Source organism: Oncorhynchus clarkii, chromosome 1, assembly GCF_045791955.1.
Source record: "Oncorhynchus clarkii lewisi isolate Uvic-CL-2024 chromosome 1, UVic_Ocla_1.0, whole genome shotgun sequence".
Classification (NCBI taxonomy): domain Eukaryota; kingdom Metazoa; phylum Chordata; class Actinopteri; order Salmoniformes; family Salmonidae; genus Oncorhynchus; species Oncorhynchus clarkii.
Genome location: NC_092147.1, coordinates 69,118,460 through 69,130,518, shown reverse-complemented (window position 1 = coordinate 69,130,518; position 12,059 = coordinate 69,118,460). Strand labels below are relative to the sequence as shown.

The 12,059-nt window shown below is 42.4% G+C and overlaps 1 protein-coding gene across 1 annotated transcript; it reads left to right on the top strand.

The window, feature by feature from the left end:
• The first annotated feature begins 187 nt into the window (after window positions 1–187).
• LOC139411456 (eukaryotic translation elongation factor 1 alpha 1a) lies at window positions 188–10,362 on the top strand. Its single transcript, XM_071157860.1, has 8 exons — window positions 188–264; window positions 1,674–1,848; window positions 2,103–2,282; window positions 2,510–2,806; window positions 4,010–4,160; window positions 9,155–9,411; window positions 9,749–9,983; window positions 10,089–10,362. Exons 2-8 carry the CDS (start codon window positions 1,705–1,707, stop codon window positions 10,211–10,213), a joined length of 1,389 nt encoding a protein of 462 aa, XP_071013961.1. The 5' UTR covers window positions 188–264; window positions 1,674–1,704; the 3' UTR covers window positions 10,214–10,362.
• The last annotated feature ends 1,697 nt before the right edge of the window (window positions 10,363–12,059 follow it).

The window sequence follows — 12,059 nt, the reverse complement described above, 5'->3', positions numbered from 1 at the left end:
GGCAAATTAATTAACAGGATGTATAGCGCAAACAACGCCATTATCACAACACAGGTTGTAAATATGGCTTGGCTTCCCCAGTGATTTTACCCACGCACCGCTACTGGCCCTGTGTCTAGGGCACTGGGCTATATAATACGAACGATCTCGGAAGGGGTATGAGCATTGAACGCAATTGCGTAACCCCCTCCTGTCTGCGATAAACGGATCAGCATCTCGTCACAGTCTCATTCAGCACCGGACTTGACTCATTCGTTTGCGCAGGTAGGCAATACTTTCCAATAACTACGCATGTGATACATTGTTTCAAATCTAATGCTGTAAATGGCGAATGACTGAATGTTTATATTTTCCATTTGCACTTACATTGTTGTGCGTAACGTTTGTGGGCGTGTGAATATTGCATTGTTGTTGGAAGCCGACAGTCGACCGCTAATGCGCATAGATAGGCCATATTCGAGTAAGCGTAGGCGATGAGAGAACATGGCGGCAGAGGCAGGAGGACGGTTTGGAAATCCAACTAAATCCTCTAGACTTCATCAGAATTATCCGGTCGCGCAGCTAATTGTAGCACCTACATTCCAGTCACCTGTTTTTAAATAGGCTTACATGGACAGCAAAGTCAAATGAACAGTGGAAAAACAAAAACTATTGCAAAGAAAAATAAACTATTGCAAAGCTACCATAATTTTATTTTAGAAATAGCAGTCAGTTCTGGTGAAATCTGGTATCAGCTCCCAGTGCACCTAGATAAGCATGCAGAATTAGGCTACTGTAATCATTTCCATACATTGCTCACCTAATGAAATGGTCTGTCATAAATATCAACAACTTAGGGTGTTGATCAATTTTGCAATTGGAAAATGAGGTGAATTTGTGGTGTTTCTGTCATTGTCATGCAAGTCAATGAAAAGGAAACAACACTACTGTCCTAGTAAAACCGGCATTTATTTAAATATAATTTGTGTTATGGTGTTATTCCCCAGCATTTAACCTGTGCATTCCACTGCAGTAGTCTGGCTTCAGAAATGGCTGCTGCACATTCAATGCCAAGGCTCATGACAAAATGGAGGACTGTCTGAGGTTACAGTTAGCAAGTTGATATGGAATAGGGAGGATATTCAGTGACATTAGAGCTGATTGTCTCAATGTCTCACTGCTGAGCAGTGGCAGGTAGCCTAGCGGTTATAGTGTTGGGCGAGTATACCTGAGCCGAGGTGAAAAATCTGTTGATGTGCCCTCGAGCAAGGCACTTAACCCTAATTTGCTCCAGGGTCACTGTACTACTTCTGACCCTGTTAAACAACATTTCACTGCACCCATCCGGTGTGTGACAATACACACTGTTTTGGGTGGCCGAGGAAAGGAGGGATAACTAGCTAGAAACTAACTGTGTCTTGAGCTTGATGCAGTTCTGTGCCCACTGACACTTTGCTAACATTAAATGATTGCTGATTGGTCTCGTGGTGCCATTTATGTGACATTGTTTTTGTGTGTAAACTGTGCTTGTCCTTAGAAGTTATGCTGAGGCAGTAGCTGCTGGGGCTGTTACGCAATGGGAAGTCAGCTGTAGTGTCCTTGTCCATGGTGCTGTAATTCACTGTATTCCCTTGTGGAGTCTTTGCCCAGGAAATCCTTTCAGATCCATAGACCTTGCTTTTTTCCACCTGCAGACTCTCTCACTGTCACTTTAACCAGTCAGCCATGGGCAAGGAGAAGCTCCACATCAACATTGTGGTGATCGGCCACGTGGACTCTGGCAAGTCCACCACCACTGGCCACCTGATCTACAAGTGCGGTGGCATTGACAAGAGGACCATCGAAAAGTTTGAGAAGGAGGCTGCTGAGGTGAGTAAGAGTTGGTCCTGTACTTTGCAAACATCTATTGATAGTCCGTTCTTCTGTTGGCCAACGTGTTGTAAAAGGGCTCAGTACACTGCTGTTATATTGTATTAACCAATAATCTTCATAGGCTACCTAAAGATTGACAGTTATATTGCCATATATTGTCTAATTTGACAATACATCTTGGCAATAGAATTCACTACCATTGACTTCTCCTCAGAAATGTCATATAACCAGTGACGTGTGTTTTTTCTCAGATGGGGAAGGGCTCCTTTAAGTATGCCTGGGTGCTGGACAAGCTGAAGGCAGAGAGGGAGCGTGGCATCACCATTGACATCTCACTGTGGAAGTTTGAGACCAGCAAGTACTACGTCACCATTATCGACGCCCCCGGACACAGGGACTTCATCAAGAACATGATCACTGGAACCTCCCAGGTCTGAATCACAATGACACAGTCCTTCCTTACACACAGACACCTGCCAGGTCTTCATTCAAGTGCCTGGAAGTCTATTATTAAACTTGCAACTGTGGTTTTCCAGGCTAGCTTATAGCTAGCTGTACTATAACCACAGGCAATTTGCGGACTCAAAGTGCCATCTTAGTTGCATAGGACTTTTGAAAACTAATTGTATTTATTATTCACGTGTTCTGGTGTTTACAGGCAGACTGTGCCGTGCTGATTGTGGCAGCCGGTGTGGGTGAATTCGAGGCCGGCATCTCAAAGAACGGGCAGACCCGCGAGCACGCCCTCCTGGCCTACACCCTGGGGGTCAAGCAGCTGATCGTGGGCATCAACAAGATGGACTCCACTGAGCCCAACTACAGCCAGAAGCGTTATGAGGAGATTGTGAAGGAAGTCAGCACCTACATCAAGAAGATTGGCTACAACCCGGACACGGTAGCCTTTGTTCCCATCTCTGGCTGGAACGGAGACAACATGCTGGAGGCCAGTCCTAATGTACGTAAGCAGGAAGCTAAAGGGCATTTATTTTTTATCTTTATACTAGGATAGCATTGCAGCCACAGTGAGCGGTCTGAGTATATGTAATATAATCTAGCAGTGTGCCGATTTCGTCATACACGTAAACGTATCCGTTTTATCACTTGATACGCGTAAAACCAGGAAGTGCGCTTTAAATGCTGCTAATTAAATGCTGGTAAAGCCTATACCTCTAGTGCACATTACTGCGCATTGTTAGGTTCCTTCACTCAATCACACACATTGTTCAAAGGTAAACGACCCCGACAAATAAATGCACATTAGGGCCATTTACTTAGTCCTATTCAATTATCAACGAAATAAGATAACAAATACCCTAATGTATGGCTGGCTACTGCTGCATGCATTTATTCCAGACGCAGATTTAGAGGAAAATAGGCTAATTTGCTTGCCCCATATATTGTTTCACTGCAAAACCTCTCTCCCGACACTTATGCCACAACATTTGTACAATTAAAATATCAACATTGGTCATTTCATTTTAGAATAATCTGTCACTCGGTAAACATGCCTGGGCCAGAATAAAAAATAGCAAGAAGCATGGGCTAGGATCACGACATAAGATGTCGTCAACAATGGAATAATTATACTGGCAGACAAAGTAGGACTACTAAATAACGCCAAGTAGACAGAATATATGGCCATAAAAGTCTACAGAAAATAACTAGATTGAACAACAATCACTAGCTACGGATTCATACATGACGTTTGGAGAAGGGGAGACTTGTGCCCCGAGAAGAGTGACTGTTAGTGAAACAGCCGTGCATGGCTGGGTCAATTAGAGCAGACGGAGAGCGGCTTATTCTAATTCAATTGTTGCAGCAGGCTCAACAAATAGTCCGCCAGTTTCTTTACAGACAGAAGAACTAGTCAATAGTTTGGAGCACACAGCGCTTCACACTGTTTTAGTGAAAGATGTGTGATGGCAGCTGAAAATAAAACATGTCCGATCAATGATAATTACAAAAAAAATACTTGTCAATCGTATTATGAAAATTCTCCATATTCGTTATGATACTAGTTTTATCCGAGTATTCGGCACACCCCTAATATAATCTGCTCTCCGCTTTAATTTGAAGAAAGTAAGTCAATGAAAATTGTGGAGCACAGCACACTTTATAACTTTGATCTACTGCTCACTCGGGTCTCCTCCATCCTCAGATGACCTGGTTTAAGGGATGGAAGATCACCAGGAAGGATGGCAGTTCGTCCGGGACCACCCTGCTGGAAGCTCTGGATGCTATTCAGCCCCCGTCCCGCCCCACCGACAAGCCCCTCCGCCTACCCCTGCAGGATGTCTACAAGATTGGAGGTGAGCATCGCACCCACCTTAGAGGCTGCCCATCCGTAATGATACATTCTAGGGATGTAACGATTCACAGATAAACATTTGAATCAGGGGCCGATGCATAAGATACAAGTGCATCGGTCTGCGTACCCCGAACTGAAGTATACATCGGTCCAAAAATGAATTAAAACTTAACAAAATCGCTGGCTCAGTTATATATATAGTCGGGCGAAAAAGTATTTAGTCAGCCACCAATTGTGCAAGTTCTCCCACTTAAAAAGATGAGAGAGGCCTGTAATTTTCATCATAGGTACACTTCAACTATGACAGACAAAATGAGGGAAAAAAATCCAGAAAATCACATTGTAGGATTTTTTATGAATTTATTTGCAAATTATGGTGGAAAATAAGTATTTGGTCAATAACAAAAGTTTCTCAATACTTTGTTATATACCCTTTGTTTGCAATGACAGAGGTCAAACATTTTCTGTAAGTCTTCACAAGGTTTTCACACACTGTTGCTGGTATTTTGGCCCATTCCTCCATGCAGATCTCCTCTAGAGCAGTGATGTTTTGGGGCTGTTGCTGGGCAACACGGACTTTCAACTCCCTCCAAAGATTTTCTATGGGGTTGAGATCTGGAGACTGGCTAGGCCACTCCAGGACCTTGAAATGCTTCCTACGAAGTCACTCCTTCGTTGCCCGGGCGGTGTGTTTAGGATCATTGTCATGCTGAAAGACCCAGCCCTTGCTGATGGAAGGAGGTTTTCACTCAAAATCTCACGATACATGGCCCCATTCATTCTTTCCTTTCCACGGATCAGTCGTCCTGGTCCCTTTGCAGAAAAACAGCCCCAAAGCATGATGTTTCCACCCCCATGCTTCACAGTAGGTATGGTGTTCTTTGTATGCAACTCAGCATTCTTTGTCCTCCAAACACGACGAGTTGAGTTTTTACCAAAAAGTTATATTTTGGTTTCATCTGACCATATGACATTCTCCCAATCTTCTTCTGGATCATCCAAATGCTCTCTAGCAAACTTCAGACGGGCCTGGACATGTACTGGCTTAAGCAGGGGGACACGTCTGGCACTGCAGGATTTGAGTCCCTGGCGGCGTAGTGTGTTACTGATGGTAGGCTTTTTTACTTTGGTCCCAGCTCTCTGCAGGTCATTCACTAGGTCCTCCCGTGTGGTTCTGGGATTTTTTCTCACCGTTCTTGTGATAATTTTGACCCCACGGGGTGAGATCTTGCGTGGAGCCCCAGATCGAGGGGGATTATCAGTGGTCTTGTATGTCTTCCATTTCCTAATAATTGCTCCCACAGTTGATTTCTTCAAACCAAGCTGCTTACCTATTGCAGATTCAGTCTTCACAGCCTGGTGCAGGTCTACAATTTTGTTTCTGGTGTCCTTTGACAGCTCTTTGGTCTTGGCCATAGTGGAGTTTGGAGTGTGACTGTTTGAGGTTGTGGACAGGTGTCTTTTATACTGATAACAAGTTCAAACAGGTGCCATTAATACAGGTAACGAGTGGAGGACAGAGGAGCCTCTTAAAGAAGAAGTTACAGGTCTGTGAGAGCCAGAAATCTTGCTTGTTTGTAGGTGACCAAATACTTATTTTCCACCATAATTTGCAAATAAATTCATAAAAAATCCTACAATGTGATTTTCTGGATTTTATTTCTAATTTTGTCTGTCATAGTTGAAGTGTACCTATGATGAAAATTAAAGGCCTCTCTCATCTTATTAAGTGGGAGAACTTGCACAATTGGTGGCTGACTAAATACTTTTTTGCCCCACTGTATATAAAAAAAATTATTCTACCTTCTGAAAATATCTGATCTATTGTGACAACTGATGTGTCGGCTCCTTTTGTGTCAAACTGCATACAACTTTGCTGACACTGCAAAATACAAATGAATCATTATGGGGGGAATTCCAACGCGAGGTAAGTGCCCATAAATGGAATGTAATTTCCTTTTTATGCACTTCTCTCTCTACGCATATTCTGACCTTGAACTTAAGCATTATTAACCCTCTATTCGTTTGGGGTGCAGAGTTTTTTAAAAGTTTGACATCTCAGTGGCTCTTCCTTTAAAAGTTATGAGTTTATACTGCGACCGTTTGTGGTAGATGGTGGCATTCTGTCATTGCACCACACTATCACAAGGAGGAGTTAGAACGCTGATCTATCGGTAGGTCTAAATTGTGGTGTTTATGTCAGTCTCTCTCCTCTGGCACTAGAGTCCTGCATCAGGCAACAACAACTACTGTCGGTGGTCCTGGGGTTAAGAGAGAACTTGGATAAATACAAATGGGGGAATTTCACTTGACATGTGGACTGACGATTTTACAAAAAAAAAATAGGCACAGTGAGCTTTTGGTTTCTCTCCATCTGAATACAGAAAAATCGAAATATCTAACTGCCTCTATTTACAAATTAGTAAGAATGTCTCACCCAATGTTCAAGAATGGCCTTTTTCCCTTTATTCAGATTACTACAATCGCTCACTTTCGGTTATTTGAAACGAAATCAACAAAATAATTTTTAAATAATGTGATTATTATAATTAACCCTACATTAGAATTATATAAAACGCCTCTTAGATATTCTCACAGATCAGATTTGCCCTTACGAAAAATGCCCCTTAGATATTTAGAATCCTCCAATCCTCTAAATTAAATTGGCGGAGAGTCAGGCGGCATTGGCGGAGTTGAAGAGGGCGAGGAACGGGGGGGGGCTGCTTTATATAATTAACATTCTATTATTTATTTATTTTCTGTGATCAAAAAATAAAATGAACAATTAAATTATTTAATTGAGAGACCTGTTTAAGTAGTATTTTAGTATTTTGATACAGGGAGAGAAAACAAACGTAGCAGGCTGTGAATTCTGCAAACAACGTTTCTAGGATGGGCTAATAGCAGGACAATAGACTCAACCTTTACAAAGGATAGTCTAATAGCTCGGCTACAGTAGGTGTGAACCCCCCAACCCACTTGCAATGGATTAAGTACTCAAAAGGTTTACATTTCTAACTCTAAACCTCATGCAACCGCAAAATGTCAGATCAGGCATAAATTGTACAGTATTGATGCATTCCTTGATAAAATAATGATAGAAATACTCTTTCAAAATTCAGATGTTTATTTCAACTATCAGCAGGACCAATAGGGAATAAATATCACTGAATGACAGGGACTGGTCTTGATAAATAAATCAGATTTTTATTTGGAAATGTTAGGATCATTTTGCTTTTCACTCAGTCCCTTAATAGCCTAGGCCTACTCCCGACCAGTCCACACAAGTTTCTTCAACTGTCTTCTGACTGTGATTAGAGTGATGTTGATTGCCTTTGCCGATCGCTCATCATCTTCAACCATCAGTGAGTCTATCTTACCGAGTCCACCAAATGCATTGTTTTAGTACTCTACAACTCAATTTGCCCCAACAAAAATAATGCATCAACACCTCAAATATATTAATTTATTATTAACCCTGCATTATAATTGTAATGCAGATGTTTATTTCATTATGGATCCATAACGAATTGCTATGGGAATAAATATAATTGAATGATGTGGTCAACTATTTCAGCACCGCTTCTCTCTGTTTGGCTATTGGTTAGCCTACAATTAGGGTGTGGAAATGTTAGGATTATTTTGATCTTAGTACAGTAGCCTACTCCAGACCGGTCACGTTGTACAGCGTCCTGAATGTTTCGTTTGAAGTTTTTCTTGGAATAGAAACACCATAATATTAGTCAAATTAATTAAGCTAGATTTCATAAAATCAATCCCATATACTATGTTCTTACAAAAAAAATTCTCTAGTTCAGCCGATATATAAAAAAGTCAAATGATTCTCAAAGATGCCCTCTGGTGGTCAAACTTGCACGAATTAGCATTAAAAATGGCAACAATCGCTGACACTTAAATAACTTGACATAGAATTCTGCGGCAGCCCGCAAGGTGTGGTGCAGAACGACACAACTTTTAAAGGAAGAACTACTGTACACCGTATTCTGACCTTGACTTTATTCCTTCATAATTCCTCCACCTTTATGCTCGATGAAACAATGAATAAGGTCACCCAACCTGTCAGTTCCAAATGGAACATCTATTCCCCCCCGCAATATAGAAATAACGCACACAGGTGACACTCAACCAAAATTATTATTTGGTGAGGTGACCTAGCAATTATATTAGTGTATATACTGTTGAATGGGATTAGTGAGGAAGCACAGTTCTCTCACAATTCATGAATACTATCTTGTCTCATCGCTTACAACTCCCGTACGGGCTCGGGAGAGACGAAGGTTGAAAGTCATGCGTCCTCCGATACACAACCAACCAAGCCGCTGCTTCTTTAACACAGCGCACATCCAACCCGGAAGCCAGCCGCACCAATGCGCCAATGCACCGTGCACCCGGCCACCTTGGCTAGCGTACACTGCGCCCAGCCCGCCACAGGAGTCGCTGGTGCGCGATGAGACAAGGACACCCCTACTGACCAAGCCCTCCCTAACCCGGGCGACGCTAGGCCAATTGTGCGTCGCCCCACGGACCTCCCGGTCGCGGCCGGTTACGTCAGAGCCTGGGCGCGAACCCAGGACTCTGATGGCACAGCTGGCGCTGCAGTACAGCGCCCTTAACCACTGCGCCACCCGGGAGGCCCTACATATAAAATATATATTGATTTGTTTAACACTTTTTTGGTTACTACATGATCCCATGTGTTATTTCAGTGTTGATGTCTTCACTAGGCCCAGCTCATGAGCTCCATCAACAGCAGATTTGATTTAGAATGGAAAATCTAGTGTTTACGCAAATGTTAGTGCATCAAACTGAATCTCAACAAAACGTTTCAAACTAAAACGCATCGTTCCTGTATCGTATCAGAGTCCATGTATCTAGATATGTATCGAATCGTCTTGAAAGGGAAAGATGCACATCTCTAATACATCCCTTCCTCATCCTCTCTCCACCCTCACTTTCTTATCCGCTCTCCCTCAGGTATTGGCACAGTGCCTGTGGGTCGTGTGGAGACGGGCATGATCAAGCCAGGCATGGTGGTGACCTTTGCCCCTGTTAATGTGACCACTGAGGTGAAGTCTGTTGAGATGCACCACGAGGCCCTGACCGAAGCAATGCCCGGTGACAACGTGGGCTTCAACGTCAAGAATGTGTCCGTCAAGGACATTCGCCGTGGCAATGTGGCCGGAGACAGCAAGAACGACCCCCCGATGGAGGCAGCAGTCTTCACTGCTCAGGTGGGCAGGGCCAGATAACACACTCACACCTACTGTAGAGGTGTAAAAACCATAGAACCAAAATACATACAACTAAAAATGTTTAACTATGATACACAGTGGTGATCACATGGATAAAAATATTGGTGATGATGATACAGCTTGGCAGTTACTAGTAACATTCAATCTATTCCTTTCCTCATTCATTCTGCTCTTCTCTCACAAATATTTATTTGTGGCACAGTGTGATGAGCTGTGGGGAACAATTTTTGGAAGTAAAGAGGCCAACATCTAATATCAGTGCTGATACAGGTGCTGACAGAATAACCATGTTGACTGTGTCTGATATCTTCTCTAGGTGATCATCCTGAACCACCCAGGTCAGATCAGTGCTGGCTATGCCCCAGTGCTGGACTGCCACACTGCCCACATCGCCTGCAAGTTTGCTGAGCTCAAGGAGAAGATTGACCGTCGCTCAGGCAAGAAGCTGGAGGACAACCCAAAGGCTCTGAAGTCTGGAGACGCCGCCATTGTGGACATGGTCCCGGGAAAGCCCATGTGTGTGGAGAGCTTCTCAGAGTACCCTCCACTGGGTGAGTACTGTTGGGTAGTATAACTCTTGGGCCTGGTTGGAATTATTTGAAAATGGTTCCACTCTCCCTTGAAGTTACCTTGGATCTGACATCCTCTCTCTGCAGGTCGTTTTGCAGTGCGTGACATGCGCCAGACTGTGGCAGTCGGGGTGATCAAGGCTGTTGAGAAGAAAGCCCCCTCCACTGGTAAGGTCACCAAGTCTGCCCAAAAGGCCCAGAAGACCAAATGAATGTTGTGCTGTGCTGCTGACTCCAGAGTCACCCATAGCAGGACAGTAGTCACCCAACTCCACCACCCTATCGGCTGCTTCAACTCCATAGTCAAAGACTGGTTAATAATCACAATGCATCGTAAAAGTATCAGAAGGAAAGAAACAAATATTAAGCCTAGTCCTTAAGACAGTGTTTGTTCCCCCTCTCATTTCAAAGTGGTTAGATTCATGTGTATTTATTTACGTTGTAATAGCACATTGCTAGTTTTAAACGTGTACTGTTAAATATGTGAATGACCATGTTCCCCATGTGTGAGATATTGTAACCATAGAGGGGCGTGTAAACTGCCACCCCCTTCCTCTCTGTACTGCAGTTATAAGTCACTCTTCACGTGGTCTGTTGTCTTGCTTTTAGTGTTTGTAAACTAACTGGTGCTTTATAGTAGCCTTTGGTAATTAACTCTTACAAGTAGAAAAATATTTCTCTAAAGTGTATGTTGTGTTATATATATATATATATATATATATATTGTTGTACTCTAGGCACACTGAGTATACCAATAGTTGACTCTCCAAGCACTTTTAATTGGCATTTTGCTATCTTTGCACTGGAAAACATAATTGGCAGAAGCTGTTGCACCTTACTCTGTTTGAGATGGCACAAGACTCGTCATGACATTAAAAGATAATTTAACCAACCAGAATGTCTCAACCCTTTTTCGATTGAAGTGAATCATTAATTGCTATAAGCTGTGCGTTCTGTTAAATTAATCCTCTCTGGGGTTCATCGATAACTGAGGAGAAATCTTATACTGTTTAACTGGGTTTGCATTGTCATTTGCCATTGTGTAGTAAACTAATTAGAGGGTCAAGAAAAGTACAAGTTACATAGAGTATCTATCGGGGGGGCAGGTAGCCTAGCGGTTAGAGTGTTGGGCCAGTAACCAAAAGGTTGCTAGATCAAATCCCCGAGCTGACGAGGTCAAATCTGTAGTTCTGCCCCAGCACAAGGCAGTTAACCCACTGTTCCCATCATATTGAAATGCAAGTCCTTGATGGAAGATGGGGATTTAGAGTTGTCATACATTTACATGTATACTGCCAAGCTGTATCATCATCATCATACATTTACATGTATTTTGTATTACACTGGGCCAATGTATTTTCTAACAAGATACTTTTGAGAAGTAATTTAAAAAAAAAGGTTCACCATTATGGCTCCCTTTCAAGTATATGAACTAAATGCATGCTGAGTATTATTCTAATGAGCTCCACCCCAAAACAAGGCAATTAATAATCCCCAGTTTGTTTTGCAGTTCATTTTGGTATGTTCACTTTCACATATACATTTATTTAACAGTTCTACTGGAGAACTTATTTGTATTGCTTTTAACCTTTTTAAATGAATTTCTTATTAACACTTTGTTCTAGCTAGCTATTTGTGTAGGTAGCTAGCTATCAAGTAAACCCAATGATCAGCGCTAAGGTAGATAAACAAGTCGTAGCAAGTAAAAATGTTGCTGTTTGGGTCAGCTACTTGCAAATGTATTTATGTATTTTAAAATACATTTCAAAATGCAAATATGTTGTTTATTTTGTCATTTGTGCCCATCCCTAGTGGTAGGTAGAAGCTCAATCATTATGTGACAGGCGTGGGGTAGGCGTTAGTGCTTTTGTTTATTTTGGCTCACTAGCTTGCGACGCGAGGGCGATGAGCCGATACTGTATATAGCAAGGGGAGTGTTCACAATCACATTTCATCAAACCAAAACAGCGAAGACGATCATTTCTCTGGCATAGTAGACACTAGTGGGTGTCGCATCACGAATACTACAATGAGCGGGAGAGGGAAGACAAAAAAAAG

Excerpts from the sequence above, each read along its gene's own strand:
- LOC139411456 (XM_071157860.1), top strand. The coding sequence starts at position 1,705 with ATGGGCAAGGAGAAGCTCCACATCAACATTGTGGTGATCGGCCACGTG. Across the intron at positions 4,161-9,154 it reads GGATGTCTACAAGATTGGAG|GTATTGGCACAGTGCCTGTG; the intron begins GTGAGCATCGCA and ends GCTCTCCCTCAG. Across the intron at positions 9,984-10,088 it reads CTCAGAGTACCCTCCACTGG|GTCGTTTTGCAGTGCGTGAC; the intron begins GTGAGTACTGTT and ends CTCTCTCTGCAG.